The sequence below is a fragment of the Mastomys coucha genome, unplaced genomic scaffold, assembly GCF_008632895.1.
Source record: "Mastomys coucha isolate ucsf_1 unplaced genomic scaffold, UCSF_Mcou_1 pScaffold16, whole genome shotgun sequence".
Classification (NCBI taxonomy): Eukaryota; Metazoa; Chordata; class Mammalia; order Rodentia; family Muridae; genus Mastomys; species Mastomys coucha.
In genome coordinates this window covers 32,243,930-32,264,001 of record NW_022196898.1, presented here as the reverse complement: position 1 = coordinate 32,264,001, position 20,072 = coordinate 32,243,930, and the positions used below count along the sequence as shown (strand labels likewise).

The 20,072-nt window shown below is 40.7% G+C and overlaps 1 protein-coding gene across 2 annotated transcripts in view; it reads right to left on the bottom strand.

Moving 5' to 3' along the window:
• Window positions 1-20,072, bottom strand: part of Dchs2 (dachsous cadherin-related 2) — a 204,533-nt gene that overhangs the window by 18,529 nt on the left and 165,932 nt on the right. For both annotated transcript variants that reach the window (XM_031374196.1, XM_031374197.1), the window contains exons 14-16: window positions 11,452-11,565; window positions 3,344-3,555; window positions 1,158-1,309 (exon numbers count right to left, since the gene is read on the bottom strand). In XM_031374196.1, coding sequence (XP_031230056.1) covers window positions 1,158-1,309; window positions 3,344-3,555; window positions 11,452-11,565 — 478 coding nt within the window. The remainder of the gene's footprint in view (window positions 1-1,157; window positions 1,310-3,343; window positions 3,556-11,451; window positions 11,566-20,072) is intronic.

The window sequence follows — 20,072 nt, the reverse complement described above, 5'->3', positions numbered from 1 at the left end:
ACCCGGTATCTACACAAGTATATTCTCAGTATGTGAATTGAAGGACTGATCCAGTCTAAACTGGTTTTGGATGCAGGCACAGTAAGACACAATGGTATCTTCAGTAAACATGAAGGGAGAATCCCCTATTGAGCACCTATGCCTGTGCATGATTGAGTGTGGAAATTAATAAAATCAGATGTGTTATAGGAATGGACATGCACAGTAGAAAAATTTATAATCTAATTTGTCGATCAAAGCTGAGAAACACCCTCACTAAGCCCTTTTAGTAACCAAACTCCTCTTTCTCTTAACCCCATAGAGGAAGTCCTAAACAGCAATCAGGCACCTGGAGGGCCTCTCCTCACCCACGTGCTGGCTTCTCCTCTGTAGTGCGTTCTGACCTTTGCTCTTGCTCTGTTTCAATAAACACACCTTGGCATTCTTGCAATTCTGAGTCTGCTTTTATTTCAATTCATTTGAGTGAGAAGTCCTGCATCCCTATCCTACTGCTGACCTGTTTTTAGACATTAGTTTCATAGTGTTCTTCGCAGTGGCCATCATTCTTTAAGAAATAACTTTTGTGGCCATTTTAGGTTTCTTAGAGCTCTTTTTTTTATTGAGTGAGATGCTGTCAGTGTGTGTATGTAAACTGTACTTGGCTAACTCCAACCCATGATAACATGGAGCAGGCTTGTAGCACAGCTACTCCCTTTGGAGGCTGGCATCTCTCAGATGCTAAGCTAGGCCACGATCTTTAATGTTGAATGTTAGCTTTTAATAAGATCATTCTGCTGGACCATGTTCCCACAACAAGGACCGTGATGACAAGGCTGGGCTTTCAAACAGAAAAGAATAAAGAATTACACAAAGGAATGCCATTCAATTCTACTTTGTGTTTAAAGTAACAAAAGGCATTTGCAGAGGGCATTTCCACTCACTGAACACTTCACCAACACTGTCTTTTGAATGTCTCTCCCTTGATTCTTAAGAAGATGCATCAACTTCCAGATCTGATCCAGTCACTTTTTCAAAATAGGAAATAATTTCTAAGGCTCTTTGACGGTGCCCGAAGGTTGACTGTAGGCTGGGTGAAAGGGGAAAAAAGAGTTTTCCCAAAGGCTCAGTTGGAATGACCTTAGGGTAGAGTTCTCTGATGAGTGTGGACCTAAGCGCACCTGTGGGAGCTCACGGACTCATAGTCCAGGATGGAGTCTGTCATTATCACTCCGCTCAGCTCGTCGATCCGGAAGGCTCCGGCTTGGTTGCCAGAGACAATGGAATACTCGATCTGGCTGTTCAAGCCCCCATCCAAGTCAGTAGCAGACACCTGTAAGAAATCAATATTTCCATTGGGAAAGATTAACCTACAATGTGGTCCGAGCCTGCTTCTCAGAAGAATATGGTAGGAAAGAATACAGATTAGCAAATGCATCTTAAAAATAGTGCTTAGAACAGAGCAGTGATCCTAAACCTAATGATTCCACCCTTAAATACAGTTAGTTCCTCAGGCTGTGGTAACCTCCAATCATAAATTTATTTTCATTGTTACATCATAATCATAATCTTGCTGCTGTTATGAGTCATAACTATCTGTGTTTTCTGATGGTTTTAGGTGACCTCTGTGAAAGGGTCACATGACCCCCAAAGGAGTCATGACCCACAGATTGAGAACCCCTGGCTGACAGTCATACCAACCCATTCAGCTGACACTTGAATTGAACTTTTATGGACTGGATAATGGGAGGAAAAATGTCTACACATTCATTTAAAATATCTCCAAAATGGCACTCATATGTTTCAAGACACAAGTGGGTGCAACTGAAAAACTTCTAATATGCTTGTACAGATTTCTAGCCCTGCCTTGGATTCTTACTGGCTCCAGACAAACAATTGAATGTCATAGGGAAGTCTGTACACCTAATAGCAATTTTTCGCTTGATTTTTCTTTCTTTTTATTTCTACATGTGTATGTACGTGCACAGGCATGTGTGTTCATATGTATGTGGAGAGTAGAAGTTGACATTAGATGACTTCGTTTATTAACTTAGAATTTTCTCCTAACCTGGAATTCACTGATTCAGTTAACCTAGCTAGCCACCTAGCCAGATTGCCCCATGAGTGTCCTTCTAAGGATGGAGCAGGCTATCACACCTGTCTGCTTTTGCACATGTTCTGGGACTTCGAACTTCTGTTCTCACACTTGCACAGTAAATGCCTTATCTAATGAGCCACCCAGTCACCCAAACACCCTTAGCCCTCATTTGCCTTTCTTATCTGATTGAGGTATTGTCTATATAATAGGCCAATATAAGGCTTTTTTGTTTTTTTGTTTTGTTTTGTTTTTATATTACAGTGAAGTTTTAAGTCAAGAGGACCTTTGAAAAGGGAATCAACTCCTAGAATTAGTGATAATGAGTTATCATCCCAATGGCTTACTTGATGAATTTTCAAAGTATCTTTAAGACTAGAACAATGGGTCTATAACATTTCCCATGGAGATATTTTGGGGGCTTTCCTGTGTTGAATTTCAATCACTAAACCAGTTATATCAATGGAGTCAAGATTTTAGCAAACTGTTGAATTATTACACTATTTTAGTTCATGCCTTTTATATCTGGCATGACTCTACCTTGGCTCGCATCCCTTGTCACCTCTTGGACTCCTATATTGAGTCTCTGGTTTTGTCCTTAATTACGTCTCAGTTTATCCTTCATCCTTCTACCCAAGTTCTCAGAGGAAGCTGAGGACCACATGGAAAAGACTGGACCTCATCAGGAGGGCATGGTAGGCAGCTTTATGGCACAGGAAGGCCACAGCAGCCTTTGAGATCTCCAGGAAGTAAAACTAATTTCCAAATCGGATCAAATAAAACTCCATCATGACCCCTGGGGTTGTGTATTTAAGCATAATTCAGATAGTAGACTTTCCAGGGTGGGTATTAGCACTATAGTATGCTGGAAAGACTTCTCTGCCATGGTGACTTCACCAAGATGCTTGTTAGACCATGGCACCCTGGTAAACACAGGAAGAATAGGATTGACTCTGGGAACTGCAGCCTGGGCTGTCCTCAGAATGAGCCCTGCTTCACTTCTGTCTCAACCTGGGATTCCAGACATTTTTTGTGACCTACAGAGTCTCTGTTAGTACTCAAAGAGTCCCTCGAGAAAACAGGTGTCTGGGAACTGAGCTTAGAATCAATAAAGAAGAATGAACAAAGGAATTTCAGATTTCCTGCAGTCTAAGGATTCATCCAAGCCATGTGTCCTGGAGGTTGTTAAAACTTAATTAAATGTTGGTCATAGGTGCTTTGGCATATACTGATTGGTAACACACACACACACACACACACACATTCTGTTACCTGTATTACGTGAGCATTGTAGAACTGTCCTTCAGACACCGATGCTTGGTATATACTTTGTGCAAAGCGTGGAGGATTGTCATTCAGATCCTGGATGGAAACCCTTACTTTGGTGAAGGCTTTATGCCCATGGTTCTCAGCAAGAATGATGAGCTGAACTTCACTCCTGGCTTCAAAATCAAGCAATCTAGGCTCTTCTACAATGAGTTGTCCTAAGTAGAAATGATGTTATTTTAAAATGTCTCAAAACACCATTGACTCTCGTACTCTGGGGCAATTATGGCTAAATTGGAGAACTCGTAGATATTTGCAGATTTCCAACATCTGTAGACAAATAACTAGAATCTGGGAGCTTTCTCTTAAATCATCATTCATATAAAAAAATCTGTATATTTAGCCCATCCCAATGTCTGCAAAGTCTAGATTTTTAAACATTTTTTTAAATCCATGTATTCATTCACTCATTGCAGGGAGGCATGCCGAAGGCTGCATGTGAAGGTCACAGGACAGCTTTGGAAAGCTGGTTCTTGTCTTGAGCCTTGCTGAGGTGTGCGTGGCCTCCCTTGTTCATGCTGCTGTCCTGTGTACATCAGGCCAGCTGGTCCACAAACCTCCAGCAGCTTTTCTGCCTCAGACCTTTTCACAATAAGAGTGTTAGGATTTCAGGTGTGTGATCACACTGCATTTGCTTTTTGTGACAGTTCTGTGAACTTGGGTTGCCTGGCTCATTCTTCAACTTACCATACCCCTGACCTTCAAACATTTTTCAAATCTTCTTCTGTCTTCTTTACTTCCATTTTCCTCTACACTGCCTATATTTCCCTCCCTGACCCCTGCACTAGTTGAGCATTAGCCACTTAACTGATCTTCCAGGCTCCATTGTGAAATAACAAGGAAGCTGGTATTCTCCTGCATAAAACCTGTCTGTGGGGCTGGAGAGATGGCTCAGTGGATAAGAGCACCGACTGCTCTTCTGAAGGTCTTGAGTTCAAATCCCAGCAACCACATGGTGGCTCACAACCATCCATAATGTGATCTGATGCCCTATTCTGGTGCATCTGAAGACAGCTACAGTGTACTTACATATAATAATAAATAAATCTTAAAAAAAAAAAAAAGAACCTGTCAGTGGATTTCACAGTGTACCAATAGTGAGCAGCTTTAAATAGCAGGGATGTGCTGGCTCAGACTTGTCCTACCTCAGTCTGGCTTATTGTCTTTTCCTCTCTCTCTCTGTCTCTCTCTCTCTGTCTCTCTCTCTCTGTCTCTCTCTCTCTGTCTCTCTCTCTTTCTTCCTCCTTTCCTTCCTCTCTATCTCTGTCTCTCTGTCTCTGTCTGTCTCTATCTCTCTTTTTCCTGCTCTCTCCCTCCTTCTCTTCCTATCTCTGTCTCTCTGTCTGTCTCTCTCTGTTTCTCTCTTTCCCCTCTCTTGCTCTCCCTCCTTCCCTTCCTATATCTATCCCTCTGTCTCTCTGTGTCTCTCTGTGTGTCTCTGTCTCTGTCTCTCTATCTATCTATCTATCTATCTATCTATCTCTATCTCTCTCCCCTCCCCCACCCCCGATTAGTACCCTGCCATCTTATACCTCCTGGTTTTGGACAACTGCATCTTCTCATTTAGTTGCTTCAGTCTGGCCACTTGGTTGCAGGCTGCACTCGTGAGTACTGATCCCTGGCTTTCGAACTTCATCATGACCCCAGTACCTAGCTCACCGGGCAGCATTCAATGCTCTCATACCCTCACAGAAAATACAGAACCAGGATACAGAAATGAACTTTGGAGGATGATGCCATAGCTCAAGTTTCTTGACCAAATTAAAAAATTCATTTGTATGGTTTCTACTGCGTGTGTCTGTTGCAGGATAACACAGTGATAGCATAGGTTTAAAAAGGCAAGAAGAAGAGAAGGAGGAGGAGGACTTAGTAATGTGGTTTTCCAGGCATGTGAAGGCACATGCATTGTAATTCTGAAGAAATCTATATTCTATATTAAGAACTATCCTACCAAGTTTAAGAACTTAAACAGTTTTACTAAGCATATATGTATGTGTGTTTGTGCACATGAGTACAATGTGCATAGAAGAGAGGTTGTTACATGTCCTGGAGCCGGAGGTACAGGAAGTTGTGAGATGCCCAGAATGGGAGTTGAGACTAGCTCCAGGCCTCTGAAAGAACAGCACATGCTCTAAACTCCCATGCCATCTCTCCATCCCCTCTAATACCTAATTTATTTTTCTTTCTTTCTTTCTTTTTTCGAAACAGGGTTTCTCTGTGTAGCCCTGGCTGTCCTGGAACTCGCTCTGTAGACCAGGCTGGCCTCGAACTCAGAAATCTGCCTGCCTCTGCCTCCCAAGTGCTGGGATTAAAGGCATGCGCCACCACTGCCTGGCTCTACTACCTAATTTAAAGGGTCAGAAATCCACTGTCATTTTTGACACCAGATTTGATTTAGTTCCTTCACATCTGCTTGTGACCAGTACCCCTTGCCAGTATTTAGGGTCACTCTTACTTGTGGCAGCTGCAGAGTCACTGAAAAGCATGTGACTGGCAGTGAAAGTGGAAAGTCTTCAGAAAGTGCTGCTGCTGTGTGGAGGTTGAAGCCTGAGATGGGGTGGAACCATAAATCTCCCCAGATCATACCATCATGTACTGTTTGTACAGGAAAGAAAATAGAAACACGAAAACATGTTGCTAGTGTGGTCTGGAGGACTATGCACTGGCTGTGATGCAAATCAAAATGGAAGTTAAATAAGAGACTTGCTGCCCCTTTGGTAACTGTACTGGGCATGGATCTGTAGTTCTAATGCCCTTGGCTTGGGTTTCATTTCGGTCATGGTACATGGCACACTCTTGTGCAAGTCCTGAGATGATCCAGGCTGGCACACATACTAAGTCCATGTTTCACCTTGTATCATATATGTACATTTCCCTCAGAAACATCACAGCTGCAGCCATGAGTGTAGCAGAAGCCCTACAACACTGCCTAACACCTGGACAGAGAGCTGCCTGCTTTATCATATTAAGAAGGCTCACAAGTGCCACCTTGAAAGTTCTGCGCACGTGTTATGTTGCAGTGGTGTAACATCATGAGAATAAAAGCCACAGTAATATTTTCCAAGGTATGTACAGCTCTGGTTTTATCCAAGTTGCATAATACACATCCAAATGAGATTAAGATTTTTTTCACATGGAACTGACTTGATAATATAATCAGGTTATTTCAGCCAGTCACACACGATGGGCATGCATCTGTGCAAGCCCAAAGCAGAATGGGACAAATATTTATGTTATCCCATAATGCTTAAACTCCATCCTGCTACAAGTGTGCCTGAGAAGCCCAGAAAGCTTGATCACATTGTTTTATGTCAGTCTCCCACATAACGACCTGAGTGGGACCATCTGTTATTTATATGCCGAAGCTTGGTCAAATTCTCAGAGCCCCACAGCCTCCGACTGTAATGGGTGTTTTTAATCTGAAGTGACTTGAAATTTAAACACAAAAGTAAACCTTTCATTTGCAACTATGGATCATAGGCTCATCCCATGTTTATCCTTAAGGAAAGTGACTGAAGCTTTAGAGATCAACTTTATTGATTTATCATTCCTACAAGTTTTCCATTTTTATAATACACACATCCAGAAAATCTATGTTAGTGACTTTGGGGCACAATTTTAATGGTAATGAGCCAAAAGTCACATGAAAGTTGCATTTTCTATCATAATTAAAGTTTTAGAAATCATTTTCTGACAGGAGTATGGTATAATATATGTTCAAATGAATTTTATAATAATGCACCTGGTAAGCTATCAGTGTGTATAATGGTGTTACACATGCATGCATATGCCCTGGTGTGTGCATTAGAATGTACTGGGGATATGCATTGAGTCTCAGAGGATAGAAAGGAGAGTCACGCATCAAAGCCTGTATGAGTTCCTAGACTCTTTGCCCAAGCCTTTAGAAACATCCCTCGAAATTGTGCAGAGTGGAGAAAACAAAATGAGAGAAACCCACAGAAGATTACAGGAACTACAAGGGAATCTAACATACAGCAGGAACCTAGATCTGTATAGATTCGAAAAGAGTAGAATGTGTGTGTGTGTGTGTGTGTGTGTGTGTGTGTGTGTGTGTGTATCCATAATCTTCATATTAAAGGGAATGGAAAATTATGTTCTGACCTTTCATTAGCTTAAATTTGAATTTATAGTGGCCATGGAACTATTCTGGTAGGAAAGGAGATATTCCAAGAGACACAGTTGATACCAGACTCTGGGTATCAGACTGTTGGAAGTATAGACCCCAAAGAATGACGGCCTCCCTCAAGCATCCCATGCTAAGTAGGAGTGGGAGGCTGAAGCCCCATACCAGGTAGAGGAACCTGCCTCTCAGGAAGAGGTCCACTCAATTGTGACAACTACCCAGAGTACCTCTCAGCAGACCTGAAACAAGCAGTGGCAAGTCACCGAGGGTTGGTGAGATGTCCTGACCTATGTCTCTAGCCTTATGTTTAAAATGAAACCTTAGGTCAGAACCCCAAAGATGCAGTAAGGGGCCATGAACTCCTTTATTTGTTCCTCTTCCCAACGTGACCAGATTGATGGAATAATCAGTTGTTGTTTTTCAATATTGCTTTTCTCTTTAATTGGTATATTGGGAGTGGGTGGCTGAGCAATGCTAGCCGGGGCCACCAGGGTTCAGGACTCACCCTAAAAATTTCAGTTACGCATGTTAAAAATTCCTAAGAATTAAATTTGGGGGTGGAAAGGTGGTACAGTGGAATTGTGAGGAAAAGAATTCACAGCCTCAGAACTTGCAACAAACAAAAAGGGTCAAGAATTTCTGGGAAATGAGAAATACAAATCCTACACCCAAGAAACAAAGAGAGAAAAATGTAAAAACATAAAATTGGGTGCAGGAGAGAGGCTCAAGACCCAACATCTCTCACGTTGGAGTTCCACAAAAGGTGCAGGCAAGCGGCTTTCGGAAAGTGACTGACTTTGTAGAGCAGCAAGAAAGGGAAGCTAGATAGCAGGGCATTTTCCCATAAGAGACATGAGCTGAGCTGAGAATTGCAAACCTAGCAAAAAGGCACGTCAAAAACAAAGATTGAATATCCAGGTTTACACAACCCAAATCTGAACTAATTAAGGGGATATCTCAATAAAAAGAAAAACAGTGCCTGAAATGTAATTTAAAAACATTGTCCAGGCTAATGTGGTACCATGCACCTGTCATATCTGTGCTTGTGAGACTTCAGCAGGAGAATAATGAGTTCGAGGCCAGCCTGGGCCACATAGCAATGTAGTCATAAGAGAGAGGAGGAGACAGGAATAGAGAGAGGGAGAGGAAGAAACCAGAGTTGGGGAAAAGAAGTAAATGGAAGGAGGGAGTATTAGGGAGAAAGAGAGCTGGTTGGGGGGGTAGCTCGGTATTAAAAGAGGGAGGGGAGAGAAAGAGGAAGAAGACAGAACAACAGGACATTAATTTTTGAAAAGCAGCTAATTCTATTTTTAAAATGCTAATTAATTGTGCTGAATCTGAAAACTCAAAACTATGACCAACAAAAGCACATACTTTGAAAAAAAAAGGAGTATTAGGAGCTAGAGACTTAGAAGTTTCTTCAATTATAAGAACGAGGTATTGTCTCATGTTAGTCTCTAATTATATATGTTAAATGGCTACATTAACCACTAAAGAGAAAGCAGTAAGTACATACTTCCCAACAAATTCAGGGGAAAAAAAAACATCATTTTCAGGTAATGATTATCTATTGAATGTTCAGAAAACTTTTAGAATCTACATGCTTACTCGATACAAAGTCAAAAGGCAAAAGTGAATTTCCAGCATATGTCAGCACTGTCAAAAAATTTTAAAAAGCATCAATGCATTTATTTTAGCAAGACAAACTATAAAGTTCTTAGGCTAACCGAAACAAGAAGGCATGTGTCATTCATTGCTGTCCTTCTTTGGAGAATCTTTTAGGGCCTATAACAAAGGGTGAAGCTTTATCATAATCAAATCATAGAAGAGAATACAGCATGATTTTCGATGCTTCATTCAAGCCAAAAGACCACACTGGTAAGGATTCAAACACAGTGGAGTACTAAATGCAAGCCAGTGACCTGGTGGCTGGGAGCAGCCTCAGGTAAAAGACCAGGACCCCAAGATACACACGTACTAATCTCCTTGATACAGCCACTCACAAGTCTCTGCAGCACAACATAGAAAGGAAGTAACAAGGAGGTAAATGGAAGGAACCCAAACTGGCTTCTTGGTCCAGTGAGGGTTTTGTTGTTGTTGTTGTTGTTTGTTTGTTTGTTTACTTGTTGTTGTTGTTCAGGGGTTTTGTTTTGTTTTGCTTTGTTTTGTTTTAGAAAGAGCCTCTTTACAAAGCCCTGGCTGCCCTGAAACTATGTAAGACCAACCTGGTCTCAAACTCCCAGAGTTCCTCCTGACTCTGCCTTCTGAGAGCTGGGCTTAAGGGTGAATGAAACCACACCCAAGCTCTGGGAAGATACATTTCAACATTGCTAATTGCTTTGTCACAAAATGTACTTCAGCTCTTTAATCTGATGATAGGTAGAGTTTATTTTTGTTCAGTAATGGAATCTAGGCAATTGTGAAGGCCATGCCTGGATCTCAGAGGAGTAACACGGAAGAAGGACCTGGGTGGGTCTGCAGAAATGTGGGAACCTTACTCTTCTTCCTGTTTTTCTAAATATATTGAATCTCAGCGCTTCTCCCAGAGCCTCGTACACTGGAACCACGAGGAACATAAGGTGTAAGGATGCTTGCTGCACTGTCTTTGCTCCACGTGGATGAAGAAATGAAGGTGCTTAGCACGTTCCAGCAAGAATGCTGACTGAAGGCCAAGTGGACCAACAGTCATAGCACAACCCTGGGCCAGACAGCACGTACTCACAGAAACTTACTCTTGTGTTTTTTCCCCACAACATAGATCAAATGAAACAGCTGAGCCATACAATAACACAAAAATTCTTAGAAACACTCTTGTTGAGGTTCGACACGTAGGCAGTTGATAGCTCTCAGTCTCTATGCTGTGCAATGGTGGTGCTCAGTCACACCAGAACTTTTGTCATACTAAAGCCAAGTTTAACACGCACTGTCTTTGTAAATAGTTCCTTTAACAGCACAGAAAAACTTTCCATGAGTCCCGGAGTTTCCCCAGTGGGGATAAGTAGTGAATTAGAGGCCCTTCCAGTGAAAACTCCTTAAGGCCAGTGTGTGTATGTGTGTGTGTTTGTGTGTGTGTGTGTGTGTGTGTGTGTGTGTGTGCCCATGCACACACACATGCGTTTATTTTTAAATAAAATTCAGCCTCAACGATTTCCCTAAGTTTTACTTCAATTTCCCAAACAGGTTGGTAAATTATAAATAAAAGCCAAGGTACCTTCAAAAACTCAAAAGGCAGGATAGACACTGTCTAATTAGGAAACAGTAAGAACGAACATAATTCTCAGTGGTTCTACAGATATCAACAAATATACAGCTTTGGGTTTCCCATAATTTCTCATGGGCTGCCATAAGACAATTCTTATTTACCTTACAAGTATTTATCTCTAACAATTTCAAACTTTTAATTTTTAATCTATCCTTTCATAATTATTCATACGCACACACACACACACACACACACACACACACACACACACATATATACAAACTCTGATCACATTCATCCCCTATATTCCTAACAAATCTCCTACTGTTATTCATCTTGCGAATCACCATGTTTTAAACTAGGGCTGATTGCAGAGTCAACTCACTAGTGGCCACACCATCCCACAGCCTTCAGCTCCCTGTGCATGGGCAAGGCACCATGAACCCCTTTTCTGTCCATGGTGGACAGCTGACAGGCCCAGTGTTGTGCAGGTCGGTGGACACACCACAGCTGTTGAGAGCGCATGAGTGCAACAACCACACCATGTCTAGAAGACAGTGTTTCATCACCCTCTTCCCCAGTCTTTGGCTCTTGTGCTCTTTCTGTACCCTCACCCTCCATATTTCTTACAAAAGTTTCAGAATTACTTATAAGCATACCAGTAAAGTGAACAGAAAATAAAGGTGTCATGAGGTAGGAAGGGATTACCTGAATTGGAGCCCAGGGAGAACACTCCATCTTCATTCCCACTAAAAACTGAGTATCTAATGGAGTCTGGAATTGACACAGGAGCAAATGCCTTTACAGTCACAACAGAAGTACCTGTAAAATCAGGGTTTAAAAGAACACATTACCATATGTTATGGAAGCACAAGAGTGAACACTGGGTATCATCTGCCTACGGTTGTTACACTTGTCTATTCCTGGGACAGTCACTATCTTCGCAAGCCATGTCTCATGTTGAGTACTGGGATGCAGCGACAAGATAGAGGAGAACTCCATCTTTGTGGTAGTTATGAAGTAGGAGAAGACAGAGGGTGAACCACTAGACAGTACACATCCAAAGTTCATTTCAGATTGTGTGGACCTCCCTGAAAGGAGAGAAATGGGCCACTGATAGAAAGTATGGTTTGGGGTGGGAGAAGCAGACCCTCCTTTAAAATGTGTAGGTACAGTGAAGGTAAGTAACCACACAAGGAACTGGCAGGAGAGGATTCTGGGAGGATGGCAGTGCGGCTGGGAAAGGGCTTAGTTTGTTGTGTCAGTCAGTTGCAGCAGAGACATCAAATGAAAGCATTAGGGTACTAGAGGGGAGGATTGGATTAATGAAGTCACAGAGGGAGTTAAGGGATAGGGTAAATTATTATGGTATGTTTTTAAAAAGACACTTCTCCAATATCCAGTTCAGTATCCTGTCCGGTCATCATATTACTTTTAAAAGGAAGTTACAAAATGTATTTGGGAAAAGGAAAGGGAAAAGGAAACAGTAAGAGAAAAGACACTGGGGTTTCCCCAGCTGGGACAAGTGCTTATCTCTTCCTATGGGACACATGAAGCTAGCCACACAAGCCTAAGAAACACAGCTTGAAACCCACCTTGACAGCAGTAACAATGAAAAAGATAAATTAGGGTAAATTGATTTTCTCCCTAGACTCTTAACCTTTCTTACCGAGGGTGGAGGAGATGGCTCTTCAAGTAAAGCCCCTTGCTGCTATGACGAGAGACCGAGCTGATCCCAGGAACCCACATTTGGAAGAAAAGAACTGACTCCAGAAAGTTGTCCTCTGATCTCCACAATATGCTGAGGCATGTGCGCCCACAAACACACATACACACACACACACACACACACACACACACACACACAAACCACATGCAGACATGTGTACCCCTCTTCCCAGATCTTAAGGTAAAATAAATGTATGTATTTTTTTGAAAAGAATAGAAAACACAAAAGGTCTGAGAACAGACTGAATTTCCACCTAGGATCCTCTTAATGCTTAGCACTCAAATCATATCTATTTTTTTAATAAATAACCTAAGTTTGTAAAGTATAAACTGACTTTGATAAAAGGCAAAAATCTAGTAAAGCCCAAACAGAATATATGCCTCTCTTGTTGTGCATCTGCAGGTCCAAAAGATGTCCTTGGCAACTGAGCATGGCTTTGCACACACAGACAGAACCTTCTGCAAACACTGCTGCATCCCCAGCTCCCGGAGCTCGTTTTTTTAAACACACTAAATTACCCAGATTGACTCTGAACTCTCTGTAGCTCTGTAGACTTTGTGATCCTTTTGCCTCAAGGTCTTTCCTGGCCGGGGGTTCAGAGGCATATGTCAACAGGACAGACTGAGTCACACTCATTAGAAATGTTACACTTAACAGAAAGCCTGACAAAGTTTAAAGCCCATTCATCTCAATTTCCAAATGTCTCTCCTTTCCAAACCACTTACTAAAGTTATTTAGCAACAAAGAAACAAATCAAATAATGGTGGTAGAATAGGGTTACTACAAGTGTTGAGAATACTTCAATTGCATAGTAACTGGTGGTACTACATGTCAGGAGGCACATAGGTGCACATGCACACACAGATTATATATATACAGATTATATATATATACACACATTATATATATTTATATATATACGTTTTATATATTTATATATAATATATATAATTATATATATAGACAGATAGATAGATAGATGCTATATATATTATATATATATATTTTATATAATACATGTAAATATAAATAAACACTATATGTGTGTGTATAGTCTTTCCTTTCAAATGTGGGTTCCAGGGATCAACTCAAAATTATATATATATTTATATATAAATAATATATAAATTACAATGTAAATAATATATTTATGAATAATATAAATATATAATATATTCTTATATTATAAATAAAATTAAAAATTATATACATACATACACATATATTACAGTGTGCTTCCACCATGGTGCTCAACCACAGTTCTGTGCTTCCTTATACAACTTATATTTTTAAGTGCAGGAAATTTTATTGCAATTGTGTTGCCACAGATTCATAAGGATGTCAGTCAGAAGACAAACATCGGTGCAGGCAGGATGTACAAGCAATCCCTGCCGATGGGAAGATGTACAATCAATCCCGGCTGATGGCAAGAAGTACAAGCAATCCCTGCCGATGGGAAGATGTACAAGCAATCCCTGCCGATGGGAAGATGTACAAGCAATCCCTGCCGATGGGAAGATGTACAAGCAATCCCTGCCGATGGGAAGATGTACAAGCAATCCCTGCTGATGCCCTTTAGTTGTCCCTGGGATAGAATGATTTTTCCATGCCCAATTTTTAAAAAAACTGAGGATATTTCTTGTGTGTAAAAGAACAATGATGACCACAGAACTGGAAAATGCCCCTATGGCCTTTCTTGTGTAGAGGGAAAATTCCTATTTTCTTGCAAATCAAATATTTACACTGTCAAATGGAACTGTAACCCAGAGAAATTTCATTCAACAAAAACTCTTCAAACTAGATGCTAAAGTCTGCAGAGAGCCATGAGTGTTTATGTGTTTTCTTTCTCTGACGTTTACATGTGAAACATCCCTAACAAAGAGCAAATAAGGGCCTTGATCTTTCCAGATCCTGCTTACCGCAGCATTTTTTAACCTGCCTTTCTTTTATTGATAATTTCAATGTCTTGCTTTCAACAGCTTAATCGTGTTCTTCAACCTTCTTCTGACCTCTGATGCCCGTGCAGAGAAGCCTGCTTGGTGTAAGTGCTCCTGAGTGAGGACACATCCCTTTTCTCCCATGACTCTTTGGAATTTCTTGTTCTTTAATATGTGACAGTTTGATTTTAATGACTTTGCCACAAGGCTTTTTGGCTTTGCCTTAAATCTATTTTGGGAGCTTTTCAGATTTAGTATTTCTACTTCCTTCTTCAGATTTGGAAAATTCTTAACCACTCTTTCTTTAAAGGGGGCCTCTGCATTTGTTTTTCTTAATGACTTCTTGCTTGGCTTTCATAATAAATACACTGTTTCATTTGATAGTATCCATTTATTCTGTTGAACTTTAAAAGAATCCCATTCTCATTTTGTTACCACTGAGTGTCTAATAGCACCCAAGCCTCCAAGCCCACCAATTTTTCAGCATTATCAAATCTGTTGTTGAATTGTCCTAATGAACTTTTCAATTAAGTTGTAGTATTAGTAAGCATTAAATTTTGTTTGATTCTTTATATTAATAACTTTTCACTGATTTCATTTGGTTGTGTCTGTTTCCTTGTAAGGTATTGATTTTCTTTAGTATAAGGACATGTTTTGACAATTTTCTTCTTTTGTTTGTGCCACATTTCTCAGTAAACTTGGGGATGGGGCATTTGTGTGCATCTGAAAGAGAGCAGTTGCCCCTGGTTTCTTACCAACTGGCTTTGTACAGGGAAGCTTTGCCCATCAACTCGGTTAACGATTTTGGCAACCTCAGAAACTTTTTCTGGTGGTGATTTCCTATGATTGTGCTTACAATTTCCCAATTAGGAAGGTTTGCACCTTTTGGTTAGCCCCCCTCACCACTACCATCAGACGTTTGTAATCTTGATTTTCCATCTAGATGTTGGCTGATCTATGACAAGTTGGGGGAGGGCTTATCTGTAGTGAAACAGAATAATTTGTATTAGTTATTTCAGTGTGACTGTTCTTGCTCTGAGCTTTCCTGGAGTCCTATAACTTCAGACGGTAATTTCAATCCTTGTGTGACCTTCTGGGAAATGGACTACGACTGCTCCTCAGTCTCGATCTCCCTGAGAAACAAAACTGAGCAACTGAAATCCTGCTGTTTTCCTAGCTTTGCTTCAAACTATTCTTTTTTTTCTTAAGTTTTGGTTATTGGACATTCAATTCCATCAGAAATCTAGTAAAACTGCCCTGTGTAAATGAAATAGAAGCAGATCTTTCCAGGTAGACAGAAGCTGGGCAACTCATGACCAATATGCTTGCCTCATAAGGTACAAAGAATAGAGTCCTTCAAGTAAATGTAGAAGGACACTGGGCAGTGGATGAAAGCATGAGAAGGCTAAAAGTATCTGGTGAGGTATATATCTGCATATATATATATATATATATATATATATATATGCATACATATATCAACCATTGCCAAAATTTAAGTGAGAAATAGTAAGCTAAAAATAGGAGAGGATCTCAGTGTTCTACCTTCAAACATCTAACAAACAGAAGAGAAATCAGAGCAGTAAACATCAATAACACAATAGACAACAAATCTACTAGACGTCTACAGAATGTTTTATCCCCAAGCCCCAGAGCACACATTCTTCTGAAGACTCACAGAATATTTTCTAGGTAGCTCATGTTTTAGATCACAAGATAAATCCTAATAAATTTGGCAAGATTGAAATCATAATGAGCATCTTTTCTAACCATTAGAGAGTGAAACTTCATCTCATTAGCAAAAGGAAAGCCAGGAAATCCCCAAATGTGTGAATGACCAATGAACCAAGAAAGAAATAGAAGGAAATTAGAAAGAAACTACTTTCAGATGAAAAGAAGACCATACAATAAAAGATTTGTGCAGCACTAATGGCTGTAAGCAGTGACTGATGGAGAACACCTACATTCGAAACAGAGATCTCAGGTCACCATGCTGTCACAGGAAGGAAGCAGAGACAGTGAGGCCAAACTCAATAGGAGCAAAGAAATAATAAAGATCAGAGCAGAAATAAACTAAAACAGAAAACATTGAAATGATTGAAAAATCATTGAAAGTAAAGTGAGCATACTTCATTCCTTCTTAAAAGGAAGAACAAAATACTCATGGAAGGAGTTGCAGAGACAAACTATGGAGCAGAGACTGAAGGAAGGACAATCCAGAGACTGCTCCACCTGGGAATCCTTCCCATATTCAGTCATCAAATCCAGACACTATTGTGGATGCCAGCAAGTGCTGGCTGACAGGAGCCTGATATAGCTGTCCCCTGAGAGGCTTTGCCAGTGTCTGACTAATACAGAAGTAGAGGTTCATAGCCATCCATTGGACTGAGCACAGGGTCCCCAATGAAGGAGCTAGAGAAAGGACCTAAGGAGCTGAAGGGTTTGCAGCCCCTCAGGACGAACAACAATATGAGCTAATTAGTACCCTCAGAGCTCCCAGGGACTAAACCACCAACCAAAGAGTACACATGGTGAGACTCATGGCTCCAGCAACATATGTATAGCAGAGGATGGCCTAGTCGGTCATCAATGGGAGGAGAGGCCCTTGGTCCTGTGAAGGTTCTATACCCCAGTGTAGGGGAATGCCAGGGCCAGGAAGTGGGAGAGCAGGGAGAGGGGGAGGGCACAGGGTTTTTTTTTTTTCTTTTATTTTTGGAGGGGAACCTGGGAAAGGAGATATAATATGACATGTAAATAAAGAAAATATATAATAAAAAATAATCATATAACCAAAAAAAGAGAAAGAAACAGAAATCTCAGGTCACCATGTTATGTCACAAGGAAGGAAGAGAAGACAGTGAGGCCGAACTCAGTAGAAGGAAATAATAAAGATCAGAGCAGGAATACACTAAACCAGGAAACATTGAAATGATTGAAAAATCATTGAAAGTAAAATTTTTAATTTTCTTTAAAAAGGCCATTTTAAATTGAAAAATAATAGCTAGACTAACCAAACAAAAGAGACAAAATATTCTACAAAAGTCAGACACAAAAGAGGAGACATTATTACTACCATAGCAGACAGTTAATACAACTATGAAAAGTGGTGCCAACATACTGCATTTCCTAGAAGGAACACATATTTCTCATAACCTACAACATATGAGGACTGAATCACAAGGAAATAGAAATTTTGAATAGACCCATGTTAATAAAATGACTGACCAATAATAAAAAAAGAAAAATAAAAAAAACCCGACCACCACAAGATGAGATGTTTTTACTGAGGACAATAAACATTCATTTGAATAGGGTGTATGCCAGTCCTTGGAGGAATAATGCATCTACAAAGGAGGTGGAGATCGGGGGACTTGCGTAGGACAGCTCAGATGATGGCATTTGAGAAACAGGTAGAGGGCAGCAGTCACCTGCTATTTTGAAGCAGAAGTTAGGTAAATAGTGGCGTTCCTTTAGATTATCTTCTCTGTCCTCTGACCCCTGGCTTCCCCCCTGGAATCACATGAGAACCTCCATGAAGTAACACTGTTGGATTAGTCTACCTTCAGAATACTCACTGAACTGGGCACAGGGAAAAACGCATTAATAATTTTTTCAGACTCCCTAAGTGTCTCCAAGTGCAGCCAGGTTGAGAAATCTGGGTCTTAAAACTCACTAAGTCCCCGGGTGGTGGTGGCATCACTCTTAATCCCAGCACTTAGGAGGCAGAGGTGGTGCCATCTCTATAAATTCAAGACCAGCCTGGTCTACAGAGTGAGATCCAACCAGGGCTACAGAGAGAAACTCTGTCATCTCAATGTGGCTATTTCAATCCACAAGCAATTATTCTTCGTATTTGAACACTGGCGCCATGGTGTGTATGTGTGTTTCCCAATGGTGGAGAAGTCCCAGTCCTAAGGGAAGAAACCCCATGTTAGGTTAATAAAGTGAAATGAGGTTACCCTTACATCATCAAGCCAGTTAAAAAGTCTACCATGGATAGAGACAAAGCCGGGCAAGCGAGAGCCAGCCGGGCACTGGGAGACTCTGTGCCTCGCTTTGACTAAATGTGGGCAAAGGAGATCCTAAGAAGCGGAGAGGCAAAATGTTCTCATATGAATTCTTTGTGCAAACTTGCCAGGAGGAGCACAAGAAGAAGCACCCAGATACTTATGTCAACTTCACAGAGTTCTCCAAGAAGTGCTCAGAGAGGTGGAAGATCATGTCTGCTAAAGAAAAAAAGGAAATTTGAAGATATGGTAAATGCTGGCAAGGTCGTTATGAAAGAAAAATGAAAACCTACATCCCCCACAAAAGGGAGACCAAAAAGAAGTTCAAGGACCCCTATGCACCCAAGAGGCCCCCTTCAGCCTTCTTCTTGTTCTCATCTGAATACCGTCCCCAAATCAAAGGCGAGCATCCTGGCTTATCCATTGATGATGTTGCAAAGAAACTAGGAGAGATGTGGAACAACACGGCATCGGATGACAAGCAGCCCTATGAGAAGAAGGCTGCCAATCTGAAGGAGAAGTACAAGAAGGATATTGCTGCTTACAGAGCTAAAGGAAAACCTGATGTAGAGAAAGGGAGGGGTGGTCAAGGCTGAAAAGAGCAAGAAAAAAGAAGGAAGAGGAGATGAGGAAGAGGAAGAGGATGAGGAAGAGGAAGAAGGGGAAGATGAAGATGAAGAAGAGATGATGATAAATAAGTTGGTTCTAGCATAGTTTTTTTTTCCTTGTCTATAAAGTATTTAACTCCCCTGTACACAACTCACTCCTTTTAAAGAAAAAAAATCGAAATGCAAAAAAGAAAAAAAAAAGTCTACCATGTAGATCTGAAGATGGTCCTGTGATTGAGAACACTTACTTAAAGCTCATGCAGAGTTTGATTGCCAGCGCTCACATGACCGCTAAAAACTGACAGTAACTATAGTTCCAGGGGATCTGTCACCCTCTTCTGGCCTCCATAGGCTCACATTGTACACATGTAGTTTACATGCATGCAGGCAAAACACTCCTAGTCATAAAATAAATATAAAAAATGATCCCAGCATGGATGAGGGAGGGCGTCTTAGTCTCCATCCCTAACTAAGGAGCTATTAGCAGTTAATGGCTCCTGGGGGTGGGAAGTCACTTATCTCTGGAGTACGTGGCCATGCCCCAGTAGATAGCCTCGTACCCATTCATATATAGGCAACACTTATTGGACTCAGTGGGGGTAAAGTTATAATGGAAATCATAGAAATTAAAATTTAAAAATATGTAAAACTGGGAGGGTCATGAGGAAAATGGACAGAGAAGTGAGGAATAAGTATGAATGGAATACACTGTATACATGTAAGAATAAATGAAAATGATTTTAAAGGGAAGAAAATAATAGCAAATCAAGTATGACTTCCCAGACATGAAAACTGTTTTGAGGTATGTACCTTTTGAGGAAACTTAACTTTGCCTAAGACATCTGTCTTCTACAGAGTTATCTTAAATCACAGATGAGGTAAGGAGATCTATATTGAAAACGGCTACCTAGACAATCCTCATCCTTATGAAATGCATCTCAAATGCAAGACTGGTCCCAAGTAATGAAATAGGAATGAGAGAAATATTTGTTCCTTCATTGTCAGAAACATTCCAAAGTCCCAGTGACATGAAACTGCCTACTCTTGT